Source organism: Castor canadensis, chromosome 4, assembly GCF_047511655.1.
Source record: "Castor canadensis chromosome 4, mCasCan1.hap1v2, whole genome shotgun sequence".
Taxonomy (NCBI): domain Eukaryota; kingdom Metazoa; phylum Chordata; class Mammalia; order Rodentia; family Castoridae; genus Castor; species Castor canadensis.
The window spans coordinates 68,866,644-68,892,062 of record NC_133389.1 but is presented as its reverse complement, the minus strand read 5'-3'; the positions used below and the strand labels follow the sequence as shown (position 1 = coordinate 68,892,062).

Sequence of the window (25,419 nt, the reverse complement as noted above, 5' to 3'; positions counted from 1 at the left end):
GACCATTCACCCCCACCATGGAGATCTGTGCAGGATAAAGCTTACCTGAGAAGTCAGGTAGCACCAAGCAGGTGATTGAGGCCTACCTGCTACTTGGACCATTACTCTGGGCTCCTCTGAGGTGATCTTGAAGGGGACCGAGGTCCCAGGGCCATATCAGTCTTCTGCCACCAGGCCCAAGAGGTCCCTCGTGAGGCCTTCACTCTGTTGAGAGTGGGAATGGGAGACTGACCTACCTTGCAGAGACAAAGAGCGTCAGTTGTCCTTCCAGTGTCCTCTCTGACCACATTGTGGACAAGGTCCTGGCAGCGGGTAAAATGAAGGGCAGTTTTTTGCCCAATGTCTTGTCTGATTGCACTTGAAGCAGGCCCCTGGAGGTATGTGTTGTTGTCCAACCCATCTCGAAGTTGGAGGAGGTGGCCTCAGGGCAGCCGCCAAGAGCTGGGCCTTTCGCTGGTATCGGGCCTCCTCTCAGCTATTAAATACCTTAAATGCCATTTTCACAAGATCTCCCCGGAGAGGGGGTTGGGGGCCACTCCCTGCCTATTTAAGTTTTCTTTGAATATCAGGGAAGGATTGGGAAATAAAATGAGAGTTGAGAAAAATTATTCCATCCTTGGAAGATGGGTCTCATGCCAAGTCATATCACATGCTTGGGTTAGGTATTTAAATTCTTTAATATAGGAGGCTGAGTCATTAGAGAAGGAGCCAAGTCTCTTTTCAGTTTGAGAGAGTTCAGTCATGGAAAAGGACACATGGACTCATAATGCCATCAGCTCCCGCCACTTCCCGGAGTGGGTACAGATGGGCTGGACGTGCCTGGGAGGAGGTATGGGACGCAAGTAGGAAGGAGAAGGGTGAGGGTGTAGCAGTGGCTGAGGGCAATGTTGGCGGTGTTGGTCCCCGAGGGGCTGATGACTCAGGGTCAATTGTGACTACTACAGAAGGGGAATAGGGTGGCAGATGTTTGGAAGAGCCAGCAGGGGTGGAAGAAGGGGAGTCTGAGTCATGGGAGGATGGGGTGGGAGAAAAGATTGATGTAGAGGACTAGCGGGAGGAGTTGGGAGGTGGGCAGACAGGGCCCGTGAGGTCACAAGTAAGAGAAGAGCCTTCAGGAGAGGGTTCAGTGGGAGGAGAGACACAGACTTTGAGGGGGCTTGTCACTGGCAAGGAGGATTCAAACGGCGTTACAAGATTGGAGCAGGGAGGGTCAAAAGCGGAGAGAAGGAAAAGCTTGGATGAATGGAATTTCGGACAACTTGCCATTGTGATGGCAAAAATTATCAAGATCTAAAAGTGTGTGAAAATTAGTCACTTAGGTTTTATGTTGTCTTGGAGACTAAGGGGAGGGTGTGGAAAAGGCATCCCAGTGGACACATCTAATGTAGAGTATGTGGTCCCCATAATGTAGAAGAAAAGAGAGAGAGAGGCAGGTGCCTTGGTGAGTTTACTCTTCAGGCCAATATAGAGCTAGGTCAAGATCTAGCCTCCCTTACATGACTCAGGCAAGGAGAGCAGAATCATCTGGTTGCTGTTTGGTCAAAGTAAGCTGAGGGGGCTGTCGAGCTCTCACCCTAGGCGGAGGAAAGGAAAACAGAGAAGGAGAGAGAGAGAGAGAGGGAGGTTCCCAAGGGCGGGCGTCCAACAGAGAATGCCCAACCAGTTACCCAGGCATCCCTGTGCTAAGTGGTGGGTGCCCCAGCAGGCGTAGGAGGCATATATGGCAAGGCACTATGACTTCTGATACCAGAGAGAGAGAGAGCAGGCAGCCCCGAGAAGGGTGACACTTACCAAGTCTGAGGAGAGGAGTTGGTGAGGTGGAGAGCAGTGGAAGAGAAACTAATGATGGATAGGAAAGCCAGCAAGGCAGTAAGGTCCGAGATCCATAGTCCATAATCACGTGGGGTCATTTCAGCAGTCTGGGTTCAGGAGAGGGTAGGACAAGAAAGCCAAGGGAGCAGCCCTGGGCCAGAGCATCCTGTTAACCTCTCCCAGGTTTCAGCACCAGATGTAAGGAGCTGCTGAATAAAGACCACACCACGTGTGGAAAAGAAAGATTTATTACAGACTGCTGGGCTGTCCCCCTCGAGATCAGGGAGCAGTAGCTTGGCTGCAGTGGGTAGTGGGCTTTATAGGAGGGGACCAAGCCATGGGAGAGGGAGAGAGTCTCTGGTCTTCAATTATCTGTGATCCCCAGATGGAACTGGTTGACATGCCCAGCTAGTTGAGAAACTGGAAGTTCCTGAGATATTGCAAGCAGGGGAACAAGCAGGGAAGTTTGGCAAGCGGTCACAAGAATGCCAGGGACCTAACAGAAGTCATTATGCTAAGTATAAAGAGCCAATTACAAAATACAGGTATTTTATGATTCTTTTGAAGTTGCTGATGATTCTGATCAGAAGATTTGGTTCCTTGAGCTCTGGCAAGGAAGAATCGAAGCACAACACATGGTTGTTTGTAGTGAGGAAAATAATGGAATTTTATTATAGGAAAAGAATTAGGGGATTACAGGTATGGTCTCTGTCAGGTGGAATGGAGATGCAGCATGCAGGAAAAAAAGGGAAGAATTTTTATTGTAGGTGGTTTTTATATCAACCTTAACTTGTCATTGGGCAAAAATGTATCATTCCCTGTCTTCAGTGGTCTTGGGCCAGGGTGAGGAACTGGGGGCACCCATGCATACACTTACACTAATTCTCGGGTACCCTATTTCTACTCTTACTTAACAAAGGATCTGCAATTGAAATGGAGCTCTCTGGGCACAGAAAGAATGAATAAGGGAGGGGCGACTGTGGTGATCTAAGGCTGTACAGTTTTTAAGTCCCTGAACTTTCCCTAATATATAGTCTGCCTAGTTCCACTTATATTAGGTACCTAGAGTAGTCACATTCATAGAGATAGAAAGTAGAATGTTGACTACCAGAGGCCGAGAGGAAGGAAAGAAGAAAATGTTCTGGAGGTAAATGATAGTGATGGTTCTACAACAGTGTGCATGTTCTTGATGCCACAAGACTGTATGCTTAAATATTGTTGTAGGATGGCTGAGACAGAGAGGCAGAGCACCAAAGTTTTTGGGAAGCAAGTTTATTAAGCAGGCCAGCAGCAACTCAGTGGATTTGCATCCAAAGATTAGCCCCAAGAACAAAGGGGTTTCTCCTTATATACTATTTAGAGCAGGTTACAGAAGTGGGGGGGTACATCTTGTTCAATACATTGTCACATAATATTTCATTGGCCAATTTAGTGGGGCAAGGTGACCCTTCTGGTCAGGTGACAGTCCTCAAATCCATGTTTTGTTTGTTTGTTTCACTGTTGCACTCATTATCATTTCCCTTCCCCCTCTCTGCCTTCCTGCCACAATCCCTACTTTGATGCTCAAACCCACTTCTGGGTAAAAGAGCATCATCTTAATCTAGAGATTTATATTTTCACAGCATCATTACACCAGTAGCTGTCTTTCTTTTTATAATGCCTTCCATAATGAGGTCCTAAAGGACCACAGTACCAGGGGGAATAGGCAGGGTAATATCAAGCATGCTTCTAAGACAAGGAATGTTGCCCCAATTAAGGTCTTGAACCCACCTAGGGTTGAGAACCAGCCCCTGAACAGGTCACAGGACTCTGTCCCTTCCAGGTCTATACAGAGACATGAGAAAGCTGTTTTCATCTTGTTGGTAATCTTTTTAATTACATTCCCCTCATCATCAAGCTGTAATCAGTAGTTACTCAGATTGAACTTTTTACATACCCTGCCCTCTAAGGCTAGCAAATAGTCCAAAGCCAAATGGTTTTGGTAGATGGCATTGTGTATTTTAGTTTGTTGTTTAGCTAATATGTTAAAGGCTTTTGCTTTTTCATTAGTTATAATCTCAACCTCTGCCTGGAAGCCAAATGATGCAGTTGAGCATATAGATCAGGATTGTAAACCTGTGTCCAGCTAATAAGCTCCCCAGTGCTGGTGAAGCTTCAGACCTCTGGTCATTGCTCCCAAGGGTGATAGATGGGGTTAAAATAGATATACCATCAAGAGAGCACACTGAGTAGGTGGTGTGGTTGTGGGTGCATGACCCAACAACTGTGCCTGCACAAGAATAATAAGTATGGAAAACCAGAGTTTTGATAGCAACACTTCTTGCTCAGGTAGTGTGCATACATGAGTCACAGTCTAAGGCCTGGGGGTCCACAGGTGGAGAGCTGACCAAGATTAGCAAGAAGAAAACATAGAAGGGACTCATGCTCAAAGGTGAAATGGGCAACACCTCAAGCTTCTGCCGTGCATAGGCTAGTCAGCTTGCGGAGTGACAAGAGCAGGGCTGACATCTCGTTTGTTTGTGGTCTCCTGTTGTCTCCTGGGAAGCAGAGTCTTGCTGGAAAGGGCACAGGTGTTCCAGAAGGTGATCTTGCACAGTGAGGCTGGTCAGGGATGCAGTCCCATTCGAGTGAAGCAGGCTTCACTTGGCTGTGGTGGATCCAGGGAATAGTCTTTGCTACCTTAACTTACAGACCCTTGATTAAAGGGGGGTGGGTGCCCAAAAAGAATTTTAAAAGGGGAGAAACCTATCTGCTTGATGGGACTAGACCTAATCCTGAGCAAGGCTCTGGGCAGTAACTGATCCCATTGTAGATGGGTCTCCTGGCATAGTTTTTCCAATTGCAATTTTAGAGTCCTGTTTATATGTTCTACTTTCCCTGAACTCTGGGGGCACTAGGCTGGGTGCAGCTTCCAAGTTTTTCCTAAGCCCTTAACCACCAATTGTACCATCTTAGCCATGAAGGCTGGCCCATTTTTCGATCAAATAGACACAGGTATTCCGAGCCAAGGGATGATTTCCTTTAACAGGCACCTGGGCACTTCCTGGGCTTTCTCAGTCCGAGTAGGGAAGGCTTCCATCCATCCTGAGAAGGTGTAGACAAACACCAGCAAATATTCATATAGTCTCGCCCATGGCATCTTAGTAAAGTCCACAATCAGGTTTTCAAAAGGAGTTCCTCCAACACTTTGCACCTGGGGTGGCACACTTGGACCTTGTCAGGGAATGTTTTTGGCACACAGACTGCACCTCTCACATACTGTTTTACAGTGGAGGGCTTGGGGACATAAAAATGCTGGGCAAGATGGTCTTGAGTGATGTCTATACTGAGTGAGTTTCTTCATGGTACTGCTTGACAAATGTGAGAGCCAGTGACTCTAGAATTGGCCATTAGCAAATTTCCATTACCCTCCTGGCAGGAAACTTTCTCCATCAGTCTCAAACCAAGCCTGTTCTGGTGAAGTATAACATGGTTTCCTTTCAGATAAAGGGAACAAGAACAAGGCAGCTGTCACTGAGGCTGAGGTTTGTCCTCCTGTGAGGGCTGCTCACTTGGTTTCCTATCTGCTTTTTTGGTTTCCCCAAACAGCTGTTGTCTTCCCCTTCTGGTGCCCTCAGGAGTGCATGACTGCTACTTGCTTAGGGGCCCATACAGCTTCTAGCAATTCCAGAATGCCTTGTCCATAGTTAACATTTTTTTCTCCTGAGTTAATGAGCCCCCTTTTCTTTATATAGGGCTCCATGGACATAAATGGTAGTAAAGGCATATTTAGAGTCCATATAGATGTTTATCCGCACTTCTGCCCATGTGAGAGCAGTGAGCTCAGCCTTTTGTGCAGAGGTTCCAACAAGCAGCAGACATGCTTCAGTGACAGTGTCCAGAGTCACTATTGCATATCCGACAAAACATGCTATCTGATAAGCTGATCAGTCAAGTCCAGCCAGCTGGAGAGCACCTCATCCATATCCTGTAAACAGTCATGGTCCGGAGGGCCTGGATCAACTGGCAATAGGGTGGCTGGATTTAGAGTCTTAACAACCTCTAATTGGATACATGAGTTTTCACATAACACACTTTGATTTGGGGAGTTTGTCAGCCAGTGATTTCCTTTATATTCCATGAGCGTCAAAACAGAGTGGAGAACATGGACTGTGAGTTCTTGCCCTAAAGTAAGTTTGTCTGCTTCAGTCACCAAGATGGCAGAGGCCACCAGAGCACACAGGCAGGGTGACCAGCCTTGGGAAACTGCAAGTTGCTTTGATAATTAAGCCAGTGGGTGATGCCAGGAACCTAGCAGCTGGGTCAAGACTTGCTGTCCCCAGTCTCTCGTGTACATACAGGAAGAAGGGCTTCATTAGATCTGGCAAGCCCAGAGCAGGGGTATTTGTGAGTGCCCTCTTAATTTCTTTAAAGGCTTTTTTGCTCCTTTGCCCTTATTATGGGTTCCAGTTCTCCCCCATTTGTGGCTTCTTTAAAGGGGTTTTGCCAAGAGAGAATAATTGGGGATCCAGATTGGGCAGAAACCTGCAGCCCCTAGAAATTCTCTAGTCTGTCAACAGGTCTTCAGGGCCAGAGTGGAACAGACAGTCTGTTTCCTGTCACAAACCAGTCTACGTTGTCCTTGTGACAGGTGAAACCAAGGCATCTGATAGTATCCTGGCAAATCTGAGCTTTCTTTTAGGAAACCTGCCTTCCTCAAAATTGAGAGAAGGCTGCAAGTTCCTTCCATACAATCCTCCTGAGTTGGTCCAGCCAACAGAAGTTTATCTGCATACTGGAGGAGTGTGCAGCATGGTGGTTGGCCAAGAAAGCCTTTAGGTCAGATGCCAAGGCAGTCCCAAAGATAGTGGGAGAGTTTTTGAAGCCTAGTAGCATCTGAGTCTAAGTCAATTGTCCCTTCTCTCCAGTACTAGAACTTTCCCATTGGAAGGCAAAGATGGGTTGGCTGTGTGGGACCAGGCAGATGCAGAAAAAATGTATCCTTAAGGTCCAGGCAGGTAAAGAACTTTACCTCAGCTGGGATAAGGCCCAAAAATATATACGGATTTGGGACCACAAGGTGTAAACCAACAGTTTCTGAGTTGACTACACAGAGATAGTTTGGCAAGATGCTTTTGGATCTCAAATTGGGCCTTGCGAGGAATGTTGTATTGCCTCTGGCTAACAGGAGTGGCTCCTGGCTTTAATTCTACCACCACCTATTCTGAGCCAGCCCACTGGGTTGTCCTCAGCCCATACTCCTGGAATCTTAAAAGGGAAGCTCAGGCATCTCAGGAATCCCTTTCTTAGAGGCACAGAGTCAGCATTCCTCCTTCTCTGCCACCAAGAGAGTTAGAATCTTGGCTTCAGACCCTCAGCTTTAAGGCTGCCTTGCCATCAGAGTCAAAAGTTATCTGTGCCCTTAGTTTGCATAACAAAGCTCTGCCCATCAAGGCCACAGGGCATTCAGGAAGGTAAAGGAACTCATGTCTTACTTCATGTTTTCCCTTCCAAGGGTGGAGGTGAAGGAATGGTACAGTGGCACATAATAGGACAGGGTCTCCTCAGGGTTCCCTGCTAATATAGGTTTCTCTTGTTTTTACCTTTTCCCCTGCACTTGGAAGCTGCTGCCACCTTCACTACCATGACCGTACATGCTTCCTCTAGGTGGGGCTTTAGCCATGTAGGCTGACTGAGGATTGCATCCTGCCAGTAATCAATAAGGAAACTGTTCTGGGTGTCCGGGCTCCCCTGCAACTACTTCAAAAAGTCTTTTGACTATGACTTTATCTAATGACCCCTCCAAGGGCCATCCTACACCAAAAGCAGGTCAGTCTATTTCACAAAAGGTCCTAAGCTTGCCAGGAGTCAGCTTGACTCCATAATCTCCTTTAAATCCCCCTTTAAAGTTTTTAAGCATGCACTCTAGGGGGTTGTTCTTACTCTGACCTCCTCCCATTCCTTCTGTTACCAGACATCAAGACAGAGACAGAAATGGAAGAGATGAGGGGTTGTGGAAAGGAGGTAAGGGGTCCTCCTTTCTGGCACACAGAGAAAAATAACACCACTTGCTTCGTGGTCGCCAGGATTTAGGTGTCTCCAAGCCATGGTGAGTCCATATAAACCCGGGATTGGAGGCCCTATTAGGGCTCACCGTAGACCATATGAGTTCACCATTGACCCATGGATCAGGATTCCACACTGGCTTTGTAGCCAAGCTATGTATCATTCACACATGTTCACATACAGACATCCAATACTTCCACCCCTCACCCTGAACCTGAAAAACAAGGTTTTACCCCAAAAGGTAGTTATTAGGATGTCTCTGGGAGTTAACCAGGCTCCCCTTCTGCCTCCTAAAAGCAGGCCTATTATTCGAACCAGGGTTCTTACCAGTCTGATGAATGGGGCTCCCAAATTGGTTCCTGAGCCTTTCCAGGTTCCTTTGTGCAACCGAAACTTACCTCCTTTGTTCACCAGGAGAGAGTCTCCCTCCCCTTGGATCAACACATCTGGTGGCGCCTGGCAGAGGTAGACCTCCTTGGCAGGCCAAGGACACTGCACCAGCGGCAAGGAGGTGAAAACACCACCCACTGGATCCCAGACGAGCCTCCAGAAATGTTGTAGGACAGCTCAGGCAGACAGATGAGGCACCAAAGCTTTCAGGAAGCAAATTTATTGAGCGGGATGGCAGCAACTCAAAAGATTTGCATCCAGAGGCTGAGCCCCGAAAGGAAAGGGGGCTCTCCTTATATACCATTTAGAGTGGGTTACAGAAATGAGGAGTATAGCTTGTCCCATACATGGTCACATGCTATTTCATTGGCCATTTTAACCTCTGGGGTGAGGTGACCCTTTTCTGGTCTCACCCCAGGTGACATTCCTCAAATCCATTTTTTTTGTTTGTTTGTTTCACTGTTGCACTCATTATCTCTCCTTATCTCCCTTCTCCCTCCCTGGCTTCCTGCCTCATTATGAATAAAATGGTAAGTTTTGCATTGTAAATATTTAATCACAATTTTGAAAAAATTGCAAGTAAAACAACAGCATAGATTTTCTTTTATAAAAAAAAGTAGGGAAATTATGATTACCACAGTACAAAAATGGTAAAAGGTATTAACAGTTCTGAAGAGGAAAACTAGAAAATGGCTAAAGTAGATTGGAAACAATTTTTGATAAAAATGAAAGAATAGGGGATGGCATACACACATGAACTTTGAAGAAAACCAGAATGAATGAGGGGCAGGATTTTAGGTAGAAATAAATGTTGTGACAGAACATCAGTATGAGGTAAAGTGATTGGGAGATAGATGCTTCCTCTGAAAAGATAGGAGGCAGTTCTTGCTTCATGTCTTCCAAACTATCAGTATCACCTAGGGACCTTTTTTTCCCCCCAATACTGGTGTTTGAACTCAGGTCCTACACCTTGTGCCACGCCACCCTCCCCCACCCCCTGCACGTTTTTTTGTTGTTTTTTGTAATGGGTTTTTTTGAGATAGGGTCTCAGGAAATTTTTGCCTGGGGCTGGCATCAAACCATGGTCCTCCTGATCTTTGTCTCCTGAGTAGTTAGGATTGTTACAGGCTCCTGTAACAATACTTTTTTTTAAATGAACTTTTAACTTTAGAATAGTTTTACTTACAGGAAAATTGCAAAACTGGTATGGAGAGTCCTGTATACCTTCAGTTTCCTCTTATCAATAACTTTTATTATAGTACATTTGTCAAAAATGATAAGCCAGTATTAATCCATTATTATTAGCCGAAGTCCACATTTTATTCAGATTTCCCTGGTTTTTATATATTTTCCTTTTTATATTCCAGGAGCCCATCCAGTATGCCACATTTAGTCATATCTCCTTAGGCAGTTTCTCACACTTTTCCTTGTTTTTTATGGCCTTCACATTTCTAAGGAGTACTTGTTAGGTATTTGTAGGGTACCCCCATATTGGAATTTGTTTTACTGTTTTTCTCATACTTAGCCTGAGGGTATGGGCTTTAAGGAGGAAAATTAAAGAGGTAAAACATCATTTTCATTACATCAGGAGTATATACTGTCAGTGTGACTTATCACTATTGATGTTAACTCTGATAACCTGGCTGAGGCAGTGTTTATCAGGTTTTTCCACAGTATAGTTACTCCTCCCTACCTTCAGTACTGCTTATGGACCAGGTGCCAGTGGCTCACACCTGTAATCTTAGCTACTTAGGAGGCAGAAATCAGGAGGATTATGGTTTGAGGGCAGCCCCAGCAAATAATTCACAAGACCCTATCTCAAAAAAGTCCATCACAAAAAGGGGCTGGTGGCTCAAAGTATAGGCCCTGTGTTCAAACCCCAGTACTGCAAAAAAAAAAATGCTTGTGGAAGAAAGACACTATGTCCTACTCTATACTTGCTGAGTGAAGAATTATGCTCTATTGCTTTGAGAGAATAGCTACATAAACTACCTGCATTTTTTCATGGAAGATTTGTTTATTCCATTTATTCAATCATTTATATCAGTGTGACTGGATGTTTATACCTTGGATTATAATCTGATATACTTTATTCTGGCTTTTCCCATTGGGAGCTATTTCACTTAACATTTGTAATATGCCTTTGACATGTCACCGTTACTGTGTTTGTATATTTATGTATACTACCCTTGGGATGAAGGGCAATTCATAAACCCAAAAAGTTCATGTTTCCTGAAGAGTCAGTTTAGTTACTAGTCTGTCAAGCAAGATTTGACATTGTAATTACCTCTGCTTTCAAGAAGGATGTTTATTTTCTTATCACTGCGGTTGTCTTGAATTAGTTATGCTGGTCTTATTAAATTATAACTCAGTATTAATTTAGTAATATTGCTATGATTATGATATTGAGTTAAGGTAATGATGCTAGCCAAACAGAAATGGCTTGTGACTTCCTACTGTGATAGAAAGTTTTGAGGTTTTTGACAAAATTTTGACTGAATTAAGAAACATCTGTGAGCTGGGCACCAGTGGCTCACGCCTGTAAATCCTAGCTACTTGGGAAGCTGAGATCAGGAGGATCATGATTCAAAGCCAGCTTGGGGCAAATAGTTCACAAGATTGCATCTGCAAAATAACCAGAGCAAAAATGGGCTGGAGGTGGCTCAAGTGGTAGAGCACCAGCTTTACAAGCACAAAGCCCTGTGTTCAAACCCAGTCCCACAGCCCCCCCCCCAAAAAAAAACCTGTGTCTTTAAGGCACAGTAAAGCAATAAAAGCTGTATATACATCTTCACCCAAATGTTATTCACACCAGAGATTTTGATGTATCAATATAATATCCTAGTTCCTCATAGTAGTCATTAGAATGTTTTTGTTTGTTATAAATAACATTATTCAGAGACAGTAGTAAGATTAAAAATATATTTTTAGTATCCCTTTGGTCATCACAAATGGTAATGCCACTAATGAAGACCACAAGAGAATAGAGGGGGTTATTTTGTGCTAGAACAAGATAGCTTTTACTGCTGTAAACTAAAGAGTAGAAAAATTCTTAATAGCATACATTTATAGAATGCTAGTCCTGGAAGTGAGTTGCTGTTAGATACATACATAGATTCTCTGGTTTGTAAGAAGCAAGAATGATTTTGTTGTTGTTTTGTTTTGTTTTTTGGGACAGTCCTGGTAGGCAGCCCTCACTGGCCTTGAACTCAAGATCTTTCTACCTCAGCTTCTTGAGTGCTGGGATCACAAAATGTGTGCCACCACATCTGGCTCAAGAATATATTTTAAAGAAAGAAATATCTGTGAAAAGACAGAATCAAATATTTAAACTGTCATTTGGCTGTTGGATAACAAATTTATTTCACTAGGGCTTACTGCTTATTGACTCAAATAAGATGACAGCTCATAACAAGTATTGATGCCTCTGTGCGTACCTTAGGGCAGAGTATAAGCAATATAATAGCCAACAAGGCTGTAAAAGAATGGAAGAATATAAATAGCTTCTTTGTCACATGAAGATAACCTTCAGTTATTTTCATTTATTAAATGACTATACCATTATGCATTTTCCCTTGGCCCCCAGCACTGCAGGAGAGTTCCAATTTCTCTACATCCTTACCAACTCTAGATCTTCTTAGTCCTTATTTTATCCATTTTGGTGAGTGTTGTATAGTTGGCATCTCATTCCTATATTGTATGATAAACTATCTGTTAGAATCTTTTACTCGTTTTAAAATTGGATTTATCTTACTAATTCATATATGTGTGTGTGTGTGGTTTTTTTGTTTTTGGTTTTTTGTTTTGGGTGGTACTGGGTTTGAACTCAGGGCCTCATGCTTGCTAGGCAGACATTCCTTGAGCCACTCATCAGCCCTAAATAAGCTTATTTTTATGCACTGGGTATAAGTCCTTTCTAGGCAGGCACTCTACTACTCAAGTCTCAACCCCTCCCATGTTAGTATGCTTGGCAAGTATTTTCTCCCTATATGACTTCTTTTTCATTTCCTAACAGGGTCGTTAAAAGAGTAAAAGTTTTTACTAATGAAGTCTGTTAGGAAAAACGCCACTCACAAAGAAGGTCATGAGAAAAGTCTCGCATCCTTAGAGCACAGTTTAATGGCAGACCCAAACTGCCAGGCTGGCCGGGGAAAAGATGGCGCAGCAGCAAACCTGGGCCAGGTGTGGCTTTTATAGAAGAGGAAGGTTAAGGAAGTTAGCACATGCGCGGCAGTCTCTTCTAGGGGTGGGGCTGTCTTAGAGTACAGGAATTTGTCCTTGGGAGTTTCTCAAGTGAGGACTGAGGGTAAAATGACGATTTAGAAATGGCGACATTATTGTTCTATCATTCCCCCATTTTTTCTTTAATAATGATGCGGGTAGGGGCTGAGGATAAGGAATTGGGGCAGAGCATCGGTCTCTTTAGCTGCTTCCTGCTAGCAGGGGGGCATTGTATGGGGCAGGATCCTCAGGCTCCTGTGTCCTGGTGGGGGGCCCTCATAGCAGTCCTCTGGACGGTTTTGGAGAGGTTGATATCCCTGGAGGTACAACTGGTTAAACTTTTGATTAGCAATAGCAGACATGTAGTATGATACAAGGGAGGAAGCTTAAGAATATGAGAACTAGAAATATAGGCATAAGGATGGGCATTAGCCAGGAGAACCACTGTGAAATGTTATTCCCTGGAGGATTCCAAGAGTCTTCCAACTCTCTTCTCCATTTTTCTAACTGTTCCTTGAGAGGTGCTGCCACTTGGGGATCCCATTGAGCTTGACAGCAGTGGGTGTCATGAGAATGACCAGATGAGAGCTGGCCCACCAGATTTGCCCCGAATGATAACTTTTGTCACTGGACTGGGGACCAGGAGAAAAAGATAAAACAGTGAAACAGACTCCACTGTCTAGGAGGAAAATGACCTTTCACCTCTCTACCATTATGACTACCTGAGGCTCCTCAATATCGATATTAATAAGTGGAGCATGGACAGGAGGCCAGGAGCTATCAATCCCTAGGAGGTGGTGCCTCGCCTTCCATCTGGTGATGGGGGCACTTAGATCTCCAGTGGTTACCCTTGCAGAGAGGGCAGGGTCCTGGTTGGGAGTGGGGCTGTCTCCCTTAAGCATTCTCTGCAGAAGTGCCCATCCTGTCCACCATGGTAGCAAACTTGAGATGTGGGCCCCAGTTGTGGGGGGAGGGGGCGGGCAGCAATGAGGTCATGTCTCTTATCTTTCTGTTAGTAAGGTCCTGGACATACAGACATAGCTATAAATACAGACATGGCTAACTATATTACTTAGTTCAGTGACTTTTTCCCTTCAGCCACAGTCTTTGAGTTTTTTACGAATATCTGGGGCTGACTGTTAGACATTTATCTTTGAGGAAAACCTCTCTCACCTGTGACTCTGGGTCCACCCTGGTATGTTTTTTGATAGTATCCTTAAGATGTTGTAGAAAGGTAAGGGGATTTTCTTTAGGGCATTGCTATAAAGCAAAGTTGTTATTTTACATTGACATCTGACACTGGAGAGCAGGTCTCTGAACTGTTCTGGGCCTCAGTTTCCTCACTTGAAGAGTGAGGGATCTGGTCTAGATTAAACTCCTTTCTTCCACTATGAGATGGCTGTGACATTAATGACACTTACCTTCTTTACCATTTTTTTTTTTAATTTAGTAATGCTGGAGAATTGAACCTAGGGCTTTGCACATGCTGGGCAGACATTCTCCCATTGAGCTACTTCCTCAGCCCCAAATGTTTTTTTTTTTTTAACTTTAGCTGTACTGGGTTTGAACTCAGGACTTTATGCTTGTAAAGCAGCACTCTACTGCTTGAGCCATATAATCATTTCCAACCTGAGTGGCCTGGGCCAGAACCCATTGCTTTTCTAATGAGATAAGTCTGGTGTAGTAGAAGCATAATATCCTTTCATGTCAGTTGAAAGGTTTGGATCACAGACATAAAGGCTTGAACGTATTTGGGCATCAGTATAGCTGTCCAGATGTTTTAAAATTTCCCTTAGATCTGATAACTGGAAGGGGACATAAGACTTGCCCTCTTCCTACCATTACCTGTTGAAGGGGGAAGCACCCATTAGGTTGTTTTGAATATTGGGGTGACTTAGAAGGTAGGGCAGAGAGTGGAGCAGTAGGGCTGGGCTTTGTCATTGATAAGGGGCTTTTCTGGTCCTCCTTTCCATGTTTATTTTAGCCTGTGGCTTACAAAGAATGGCCAGTGTTTGAGTATCTAAATAGTAATTGTTGAGCCAATCTGAGATGAAAGAAAAGTTGGATAGGGGACCTCAGTTTATTTTTTCCCTTTTATAGAAAAAGGTCTAATTGGAGTATGGTATTGTAATTTAAGGAACCCTGTGAAGGCCACTTCTCTTGGTCACCTGAGGCATATTGAGGCCAGGCCTCAGTACAAAGCTTTTAATATTTTTTTTAACATTTTAATAGACAGGCCAGAAGACTGGAATGGGGCAGGTCCATCTAGAAAGAACAAAATGTTAGGATCCTGTCTTTTAGCTAACAGCAGGCAGCTTCTTTAATAAAGGCTACCTTTTAACAAAGGAACAAATTGTCTGTAAAGTTAGAGAAGGGCATTCAGAGGGCATCTCAGGCCAATAGCAGTACCATTTGGGACAACCAGTGTTAATACTTGGAGGGAAAAATTTATGCCAAGGCTGAAAGTATAGAAAGTTTTAAAAGAGAAGTTTAGAGACCACAGTAATGTCCATTTTGCTATTTCTGGAAGTATAACCTTGAGCTAACAATTGGCTTACAAGGGCTGGGTTTGATGTCCCGAGGTGTGAGGTGGGGTTAGGAGCAGGGCTTGTACAAGGCACCACTCCCTCCACACAAACCTGGAACAAATGACCCTGTCTACCTAGGCCTGATCCTGTGGCCCATCGCCCCCCCCACTTCCTGTGTACTCTGCACGCGTTTATTCTAGGCGAAGTGGCAGGGCCACAGCCACTGCCATGTGTGGCTGGTGGCCCAGGATGTGCTGGGTCCTCTCTATGGATTTTCTTAGTTATGGCAGGCGTTTTTGCTGTGTCCAGGAGCCAGCATCCCTGAGCACGAGTGCTCCTGTTTGGTTTCCCTCCTCCCCCTGTGGGGGCAGAGTTATGGCGTGAACATGGCAGCCACAGTTTTTTGTAAGCGCATTTTGTAAAGCAGCTGACTTAAAGTTACTTTAGACTGAGAGGCCTGGCAAACTAGTTCGAATAATTTAAGTCATAAGGTACCATGTTACAAGTTTTTCATGGGAGACAGGGTCCCAGTAAGCCCAGGGAGGGGAAGGCAGACAGAGACAAAGGACATGTGGTGAGACCATGGAGGAAGCAGAAAAGGTGTCCTGCCCTCTTAGGTAAGAGAGGGGAAGGAAGAGCCTGGAGGCATGACACACGCCTGAGGGATTAGCCATCACCTGCGTCTCTAGGATGCTCCCATTGACTGGTACTGGAACACTTTCAGCAACGTGAAACCTCCACTCTCCGATTGCTGTCTCAGGAAAAAGGGACATTAGACGGGAAAAAAGAAGCAGTCATCAGATGCCATAATCAATGAGGACTCCCCCAACATAGCATGAGGCATACCGGAATAAACCCCAGGCTTGGTCTCAGCCCACAGGGAGGGAGTATGAGCTCCCCAGAGCCAGGATCACCATGAGGCCAGAGTTGGCAAGGAGTGGCTGGTTTAACTCTGTGACGGGAAAGTCCCTCAGAAAGATAGGAAGAGACAGGCAGAGCAAGCAATGCAAGAAGTCTGTTTACATGGGAAGGAGGAGGTTCAGGAGAGGAACTGGTTGATTTAGAAACTGGTTTAGAGACTAATAGAATAAGCACAGGGGAACAGAAAATATAGAAGGAGGGTTTGGTGCAGAGATAGGGAAAGGATTGGACATAGGAAAGTTCCTTCCACTTACCAGCACTCTCACAGGAATTGTATAAATCCCTTAAAATATTGGGATTGAAAATGCCATTAAGTGGCCATTTGGAGGCATTCTCTAATGGGTATTGGGGCCAGGCCTGATTACAGAGAAAAATGAGCTTTCAGGGCTTAAGATCAGGCATGAGGTGTCGAGGCCCAAGGTTGGCCAGGAGACATCCCAATGGGGAATCTGAGGGAATTTGGGACAGTCTAACTCCCATGGTGAGGCCTGACCTGAGGAGAAATATGGAGAGCATCCCCAAGATATCAGTTCCTCAGGAGAGAGAGAGAGAGTAGATGTGGAGCACCCAGAGGGAACGTCTTCACCACAGGGCGGGGGCGGGGTCCACAGTCCCTAGTGGGGAAAGCAAGCTGCGACCTAGCACTATGTTTTTGAGGAAATGAGAGAGAGACCACAGCTCAGCATGCGAGGAGGACTCAGAGAGAGAGAGGAACTTGAGGGAAGATTGGCCGGAGGTGGATGGCAGGTGGAGGTGCGCTGGGGTGGAGGAACTTCCCTGTGAGGTAGTGAGAGAGTGGCGTTTTCTAGGATTGGGGGTTCTGGCAAGGCAGCTCAGATCCTGGAGGAAGGGAATGGGAGTTGAGAGAGAGAGAGAGCAGGATGGGGTGGGGGAGCCCGGGAGAGCAAGGTCAGTGCCAGGAGCTCACCCAATCCGAGTCATGGCACCAAATGTTAGGCAAAACACTGCTCACATAGAAAGCTCACAAGAAAAGTCTCACATCCATAGAGCAAAGTTTAATGGCAGACCCAAACTGCCAGGCTGGCCGGGGGAAAAGATGGCGCCGCAGCAAACCTGGGCCAGGTGTGGCTTTTATAGAAGAGGAAGGTTAAAGAAGTTAGCACGTACATGGCAGTCTCTGGTAGGGGTGGGGCTGTCTTAGAGCACGGGAATTTGTCCTTGGGAGTTTCTCAAGTGAGGTCTGAGGGTAAAATGGCCACAGATTTAGAAATGGCGACATTATTGTTCTATCAAAGTCCAGTTTATTTAGTTTTTCCTTTGATTGTTTTTATAATAGCTGTTTGAAAATCAGTTTTGTTTGTTTGTGTGTGTGTGTGTGTGTGTGTGTATAGATGTATTTGTGAACTTTATTAGGTTTCACTAATCTGCATGTCTGTATTTACACTAGTGAACACTTCTTGCTTACTCTTTTGTTTTGTTTTTTTTTTTGATAGGACCAGAATTTGAACTCAGAACTTTGCACGTTCAGAGTGGACACTCCACTACTTGAGCTATACACCTCCAGTCCATTTTGCTCCAGTTATTTTTGGAGATGGGTTCTGTCAAACTATTTGCTTGGGCTGGCCTCCAGTTGTGATCCTCCTGATCTCAGCCTCCCAAGTAACTAGGATTACAGGCCTGAGCCATTGGCACCCTGCTTACTCTGTCCTTAGAGTAAGTATGAAAGGAAATCATACAATTCTTTTTTCCCAGAATTGTTTCAACTTTTATAGGTCTCTTAGCTTGCCTTATTGAACTAATTAGGGTGATCAGTAAGTATAATGTTGAATAGAAGTGGTGGGAGCAAACAACAAATGCCTCATTATCAATCTTAGAAAAGAAAGCATTCAAGTATTCAAGTTCCCTTTGATTTCTAGCTTACAGAGTTATTTTTTTTTTAAATAGTGATTTATGTCCATTGGTCATAATGCAATGTCCTTTTTATATATAGTTGGATTTTATTTTGGTTAGGTTTTTTTGGGAGGGAGGGTGGCACTGGGATTTGAACTCAAGGCCTCACACTTGTTAAGACAGGCACTCTTCCCGCTTAAGCCAGTGTGTCAGCCTTTTTTTGTGATGGGTTTTTTTAAAGATAGGGTGGGTCTCTGTCTGCCTGGGGCTAGTTTCAAACTGTTTGCCTGGGGCTGGCTTTGAACAGCAAACCTTCCTGGATCGCTGCTTTTTGAGTAGCTAGGATTACAGGCTTGAGCCACTGGTGCCCTGCTAAGAGTTCTTTTTCTTTACACATATGAGCCATATTGGCCTGTAGTTTTCTTGTAAAAGATTTAGTCTGCTTGTATTAAGGATAATAATGGACTCATAAAATGTGTTCCTGCCATTTTTCTCCAGGAGGATTTGTGTAAAATTGGCATTATTTCTTCCTTAAACATTTTATAGGTTTCACCATTGAAGCCATCTGCACCTTGTGTTTTCTGTTTTTAACTATAAATTTAATTTCTTCAATAAATACAGGTTTTTCAAGGTTGTCTTTTTCTTCAGTAAGATTTGGTGATTTGTGTCTTTCAAGGGATTTGTTTCATTTAACTTACTGATTTTATTTACATGCAGTTGTTCATAACATTCCCTTCTTTTACGTGTTTGTGGGATCTGTAGTGATGTTTTCTCCTTCATTATTCACATTGGTAATGTGTATTTTTTTTTTAATATGGAATGCTTCATGAATTTGCATCTCATCCTTGTACAGGGGCCATGCTAATATTCTCTGAATTGTTCCAATTTTAGTGTATATACTGCCGAAGGAAGCACAATAATACGTATTTTCTATCTTATTTCTAATTGATCTGTCTAAAAAATTACCAGTTTTGATTTTTGTAAAGAATCATTTTTCAGTATCATTGACTTTTCTTGCCTTTTTTTAAACTTAGAGATATTCCTGTTTATCCTTCTGTAATTGATTCTGACTTCTTTTTTCTAAGAACAAACTCTATGATTTAAAATATTTTAACTTATATTAAAATGTCGGGGAATGTGGCACATGTCTGTAATTGGGAGACTTAGGTAGGAGGCCACATAGTAAAACTATGTCTCAAAAAAGATTTTGTTGTTAAAATGTTTTTCATGATTCAGTATGTGGCCTATCTTTGGTGAATATCCTGGGTGCTTTTGAAAACCGTGAGTATTCTGTTAAGAGTTTTCTGTAAATGTGATTAGAAAGCTATTATTGCTGGCATATTTCAATTATTTATATCTTTGCTAATTTACTTTCTTAATGAGAGTATAGTCAAGGCCTGTAACTATAATAATTAATTTATTCTATCAGTCTGTCGTGTGTGCGCGCGCGTTTGTGTGTGTGTGTGTGTGTGTGTGTCTGTGTCTGTAGGTATTTGAGACAGTGGGTCTCTGTGTAGCCCAGGCTGTCCCCAAGTTTATAATCCTCATTGCCTTGCCTCAGCCACTTCAGTGGTTGAATTACAAGTGTGCACCACCACGCCTGGCTTTCTGTCAGTTTTTTGCACCTCTGTCATTTGGTTGCATACATGTATAAGATTAATATGTCTAAGTGAATTGGCCCTTTCATCATTGTGTAATATGTATTGTCCCTGTGCTCTGAGATCTGTTTTGTCTGATAATAATATAACCATTCAGCTTTCCTTTGATTAGTGGCTTACGTGTGTATTTGTTTCCATTCATTTATTTTAACCTAGATATACCATATTTGAAGTGAATTTCTTCTTGTCCATTCTTTTCCTTTCTTCTGACAGTCTTTGTGTTTTTGTTGATAGGTTTTAACCATTTGTGTTTCATATAATATTGATACATTTGGCTTAGATCCATTTTATTATTTATTTTGTATGTATGTATGTATTTATTGGTGGGGCTGGGGTTTGAACTCAGGGCTTACTGCATGCAAAGCAGGCACTCTACCACTTGATCCATGCTTCCAGTTCATTTTTCTTTGGTTATTTTGGAGATGGGTTCTCTAGAACTATTTACCTGGGCTGGCCTTGAACCTTGATCCTCCCAATCTCAGCCTCCCAAGTAGCTGGGATTACAGGGTAAACCACTGGTGCCTGGCTTCCCCTGTATTTCATTTCTTAGTTTTCCTTTTCCTGCCTTCTGTTGGGTTATTTTTACATTTTTAAATATCCTATTTTAATTATCTAGTGTGAGTTTTGTTTTCTTTTTGTATAGTTCGTGTAATGGTTGCTCTAGTGATTATAGTTTACATTGGGCCTAAAGTAACTTCATATTAAATTCTTAATACTTTTTGATTGAAGTAATATTTTTGAAATATAATTTTGATTATAATTAATGTTAGTGCTAAATTTTTTCCAAATAAAGATATTTAGAAATGATGTAATCTTCTCTAATTTACAATCTACTTAATATTATATTACTGCTCTGTAGTCTTTTCTCAAAAAATATTCATGATGCTTCTTTAGGAGTATCTTGTATTGCTTCAGATTCAGCTTGCTTTATCTTCAGAGTCTCACTTAGGCTGTTATCTACTATTATACAGCTCAGTTTTCCTTTTGAGTTCCAGTTTTTTTATGACTCATACCTCTTAATTCCGTGAGCTTTACACATGAGCAGCTTTGGGAACAGTATTATGTTTAAGTGATTGTGTATATAGTAATAGTTGAAACAATTGAATGGTTCCAAGGTAAGCTCAGACTCTTCTGTGTTCAAAAATAAAGTAAGTTGCTTATTATATTCAAGTTTGTTTCCACTTCTATAAAAGGAAAGATTTAAACTTTAGCAGGTTTTTTGTAAGTTGCTGGGGATCAAACCCAGGGCTTTATTCTTACCACTGAACCACACCCTAGCCTTTGAGTTTGTTTTAATTTGACTCTCCACAGATCAGTTTACTATAATTTTGATAATTTAGTTCAGTTTTTGGTTTGGTTTCTATCAAAACCACACAAATTTTCAAGCACCAATAGAATGATTTAGCAAGCACAGCAGATTTTACTAAAATTCCATTGAAAATGACGAGGTTTTTTGTTTGTTGGATTGGTGGGTTTTTTGGCTGTTTTTTTTTTTTTTTTTTTTTTTTTTTTTGGTGTTGGTACCAAGGGTTGAACCTGGGGCCTTATGCTTGTTAAGCAGGCTCTCTACCATTTGAACCACTCCATCAGCCCAAAGGTGTCTGAGTTTTAATAATTCACATTAGAATGACAGTTTGCTTGCACCTATGATATCCATTTATAGTAAATGTATAGGAAAAAGGAGTTAAAAGTAACTTGTAATTACTGGTTGTGACTCCAGTAATGCTCTTCTTGGCCAGGAACCTTGCTCTAACCCATTGCTGTGCTTTCCATGGTAATAGAAATGTGTATCTGCAGTGGACAGTACAGTAGCTACTTTAATTTCATCTAAGTTTTATCAGCTTAACCTTAAGTGGCCATATGTAGCTGTGAGATCATCAGACAGCAAAACAGGTCCAGCCTCATAATTTCCCCTTTTATATGTATACTCCTTAGAATTTTTTTCAGATCTCAAAGCATAGCTTGTCTAAGTTTCTGGGAGGTCCTTAGCCTGTTAAGTTAGTTTGCAGAGTAAGAAAGAAGGCCAAACAAATCAGAAAGAAAATGTTGTATAATCATTACAGTACAACATAAGTATTACATGAGTGATAAGTAGACAAAGTTAACATATACCTGGGGCTATTCAGGGAAGGAAAGGAAACCACTCTAGGTATTTTTCATACGAAGGGTTTAATAAGGGGAATTAGATGTAACTGATCAGCCCTATCAGGTTCTTGTTCGAGTATTCAGAAATTATTTAGAGACTAAGACAGAACTACCAGGGAAATATAGTTAGAGCTCCCACATCTGGTTTCATGCTATAGTGAAAAACTTTTAGCCACTGCTCTATTACCACTGCTTTTGGATATCCAGAAAACTGCAAATATTACTAGTTTAGAGAAAGTGGGAAGAAGTATAAAAGTATATCTCTTTTTTTCTTTTTAATGACAAGCTGATTGGGCTTGAACAAGAGATCTTAATTAGAAGCTCAAATTGTTATGTGAAAACTTGTTTTGGGTTAGGATATCCTTTCTGAGAAATTGCACCAATTGTGACACATAAATTTTAGGTAGGTTTTATTGTATGTGTGCATAAATAACCCTTGTATATCTATTCTTTACAGATCCATAATGAGAAGACTGATAAAAGAAGCAGCAGCTAGTCAAACAGCTTAAAATGCCCAAAACTGGGTTCACAAAACCAGTTCAGAGTGAAAATTCTGACAGTGACAGCAATATGGTAGAAAAATCATATGGAAGAAAGGTATATAACTCAAATTTTTTTTTACTCTTTTGGAACTTGGAAAAAGTAATCACTCATCAAATACAAAGCAACATGACTAACAGCAGATGTGTTAGTCACCTTCTATTACTGTAATACCTGACATACAAGGTAGAAGGAGGAAAGGTTTATTTTGGCTCAAATTTTGGAGGTTCAGTCTATGGTTACTTGGACCCCTTGTGTTTAGGTCTGTGGTGAAGCAGCATATCGTGGCAGGGAGCACTTATCAGAGCAAAGTCATTCACCTTATGACCTGGAAATAGAAAAGAGAAATAGGAAAAGTGGGATTCATACTATTTGAATAGTATGAATGAACACGCCCCCAGTGACCTAAAACCTCCCAGAAGGCCCCACCTCTTAAAGGTTCTACTACCTCCAAGTAGCACCAAACTTGGGACCCAAAGCTTTGATACCATGGGCCTTTGGGAAACATTGCAAATCAAAACTGACAAATAGCACCAGTAAAATACAAGCCCTCTAGAAATAATTTGGGTTTCTAAGGATACTATTCTATTTCATTTCTGAGATGAACACAATTACTAAGTAAAACACAATAAGGAAGATAACATATGGTTAACTGTTGGAAGAGGGAAGTAGTCCAAGACCCCACAGTCATTTGGCATTTCTTTTCTTGCCCCCTAAGTCAGCCTTAGTGGCAATACATACTAGCTGTTCCATTTTCCAGATCTATAATCTTGAGTAAATTTATTTATGTAACTTCTCAATCCTCAGTATCTCTCATAGTAGAGAACAATAGTACCTTAAAGAATTGTGCCACAGAAATGCTTCATACAATGTTTGGCACATTGTAGGTACTTAGTAAATGTTAACAGTTTTTGCTATTAGTTGTAGCTAGTAGCCTATGATCCTTTTTCCTATCCTCCATATCCTTTGTTCCTGTTTAATTTAGATACTCAGGAATCTTCATTCAGAATTTTGCAGTTGTCTCCTAATTGATCTCACTCTTGTTTATTTTTATTTTTATTTATTTATTTTGGCAATACTGGGGTTTGAACTCAAGGCCTCAAGTTTGCTGACAGGTGCTCTATAATGTGAGCCACTCCACCAGACACAGTGGTTAGTTTTATACATTATCTTTAAAGTTTTTCTTTGTTTTCTTTTTTCATTTTAAATCTTTTTTTTAAAAAGCCATTTTCTTGTTGAAGGACATATGAAGTATTCTTAGTTTTTAACTAATAGATTTGTGCAGCCATCATCATGTTGGCGGCGCAGAGTCTGTGATCAGAAGACTTCCAAATTCTTTGTGTCCCATGGGGAAGAAGCCATGGCAGGACACATGGATGTTAATGGGAAAGGGAGCCCAGGTGGGGCCCAGGTGGAAGTTGGAGGCAGAGAAAGGGTGCTTCTCTTCTTCAGGTGCTTTTAAAACTTCTGCTAATCTGGGGGAAGGGAGAAACCAGGAGTTTCCCATCCAATAATCAATGAGTGGAGAGGGACATGGGTGGTTCCCAGGGAAGATGAAAGCAGTTCTTGAGCCAGAGCCTGGTCAGATTAAAATGCAATATTTTTCTGAGTAATCTTTCCATAATCCTAGCCTGCCTCAGTCACAATTTTGTTTTAGAATACTTCACTTGTTGTGAAAATATCCTTGTTAACCATTTGCAGTCAGTCCCCATTCTCACACTAATCCCAAACAATGTAGAATCTTTTTTGTAATAAATGGGCTTTGAACTCAGGGCATCACAGTTGCTAGGCAGGTGCTCTGTGACTAGAGCCATGCTCTGCCCCCACCCTCAAGTGTGCTTTCAAAACCTAGGAAGCATAAGTTTTTAAACTTTGTTCTCTTCAAAATTGTTTTGATTACTCAGAGTTCCCTAGCATTTCCATATAAATTTTAGCATCTGCTTGCCAGTGTCTGCAAAAATAGTCTGCTAGGATTTTGATAGGAATTTTATTGAATCCATAGATCACTTGGGTAGTATTGCTGTCTTAACAGTATCGTCCTTCAGTACACAACCATGGAATGTCTCTTCACTTATTTAGATCCATTTCGGTTTCCCTCAGCAATGTGTTAAAGTTTTCAATATACAGATGTTGTACTGCTATTTTAAATCTTTTCAATGCTATCATAGATAATTTCATTTTGGATTTTTATTGCTAGTATAGAAATACAGTTGACTTTTATATAGTGGTCCTGTGTCTGTGACTGTGTATTCTTTCATTGGTTCCAAAATTTGTGATTCTTTGTAGAGTTTTCTACATGTGAGAGAGATAAACTAGAATTTTACTTTTTCAGTTTGGATTTTTATTTTTCTTACCTGATTGCACCAGCTGTCTGTCTATTGATTGCATTTTTAGTTTACATTTAAAATATAATTTTAATATATTAAAATATTATATATATTTTATATATATTATACATATCGGATATTTTAATATCCGATATTAATTTATATCTGCTATTTTCTTATGTTTCATGTTTCTGTCTTCTGTGCTACCTTTTTTTGGTTTTAAATATTTTTACATGTACTATTTTTTTTTTAAATCTTAGAGATCAGTTTAGACATTGGAATACGTATCATCTCCTAATTTGACACAATCTACTATAGTTTAATACAGTAATTTAATTTTAGTAAAATACCACTTTCTTCCAGTATAGTACCATTTCTTCACCTTTTTTGTGTTGTTTATGTAATGTAGATTACATCTGTATCTTAACCCAGTAACAAAAGGTTATAATTATTGTTTTATATAATCTTATCTATTAAAGAAATTTATATTGGCACAGTTCTTTGCAGTTACAAAGTTACCAGTTTGGGTACTCTTAAATTTTTCCCTATGGATTCAAGTTACTGTCTGATGTAATTTCTTTGTAGCCTATTAGAATTTTCCTTGATGCTTACTAATAAGCCATGTCTTCAGCTATTAATTCTCCTGGTCATCTTTTCTCTACACTGGACTTTGTTTGTTTGTTTGTTTATATATTTATTGTGGTATTGGGGTTTGAACTCAGGGCCTACACCTTGAGCCACTCCACCAGCCCTTTTTTGTGAAGGGTCTCACCAACTGTTTGCTCAGGTTGCCCTCATACCACAGTCCTCTGATCTCTGCCTCCTACCATTTTTATCCACTTTATTGGGATATTATTCACATACCATAAATTTAAATTGTACAGTTCAGTAGTTTTAGTGTATTTACAGAGTTATACAGTCATAACCACAATCAATTTTAGATCATTTTTCCCCAATATGCACTCTTGAGAGAATGAGAAA

At 41.8% G+C, this 25,419-nt stretch overlaps 1 protein-coding gene and 1 non-coding gene across 10 annotated transcripts in view; one reads left to right on the top strand and one right to left on the bottom strand.

Annotated features, from left to right (window-relative positions):
* Ankrd12 (ankyrin repeat domain 12) overlaps positions 1 to 25,419 on the top strand; it is a 149,447-nt gene that overhangs the window by 34,771 nt on the left and 89,257 nt on the right. For 4 of the 9 annotated variants that reach the window (XM_020184901.2, XM_020184897.2, XM_074070425.1 and 1 more), the window contains one exon: positions 22,029 to 22,168. The exons of 2 other annotated variants lie outside the window; for them this stretch is intronic. In XM_020184901.2, coding sequence (XP_020040490.1) covers positions 22,082 to 22,168 — 87 coding nt within the window. In that variant the 5' untranslated portion in view covers positions 22,029 to 22,081. Of the gene's footprint in view, positions 1 to 17,371; positions 17,592 to 22,028; positions 22,169 to 25,419 lie in introns of those variants that run through there. 3 more of the 9 variants (XM_020184899.2, XM_020184902.2, XM_020184903.2) reach the window with 3 other exon arrangements.
* LOC141422816 (U6 spliceosomal RNA) lies at positions 18,577 to 18,683 on the bottom strand. The gene has a single exon (XR_012447539.1). It is a non-coding gene; the product is annotated as a U6 spliceosomal RNA (small nuclear RNA).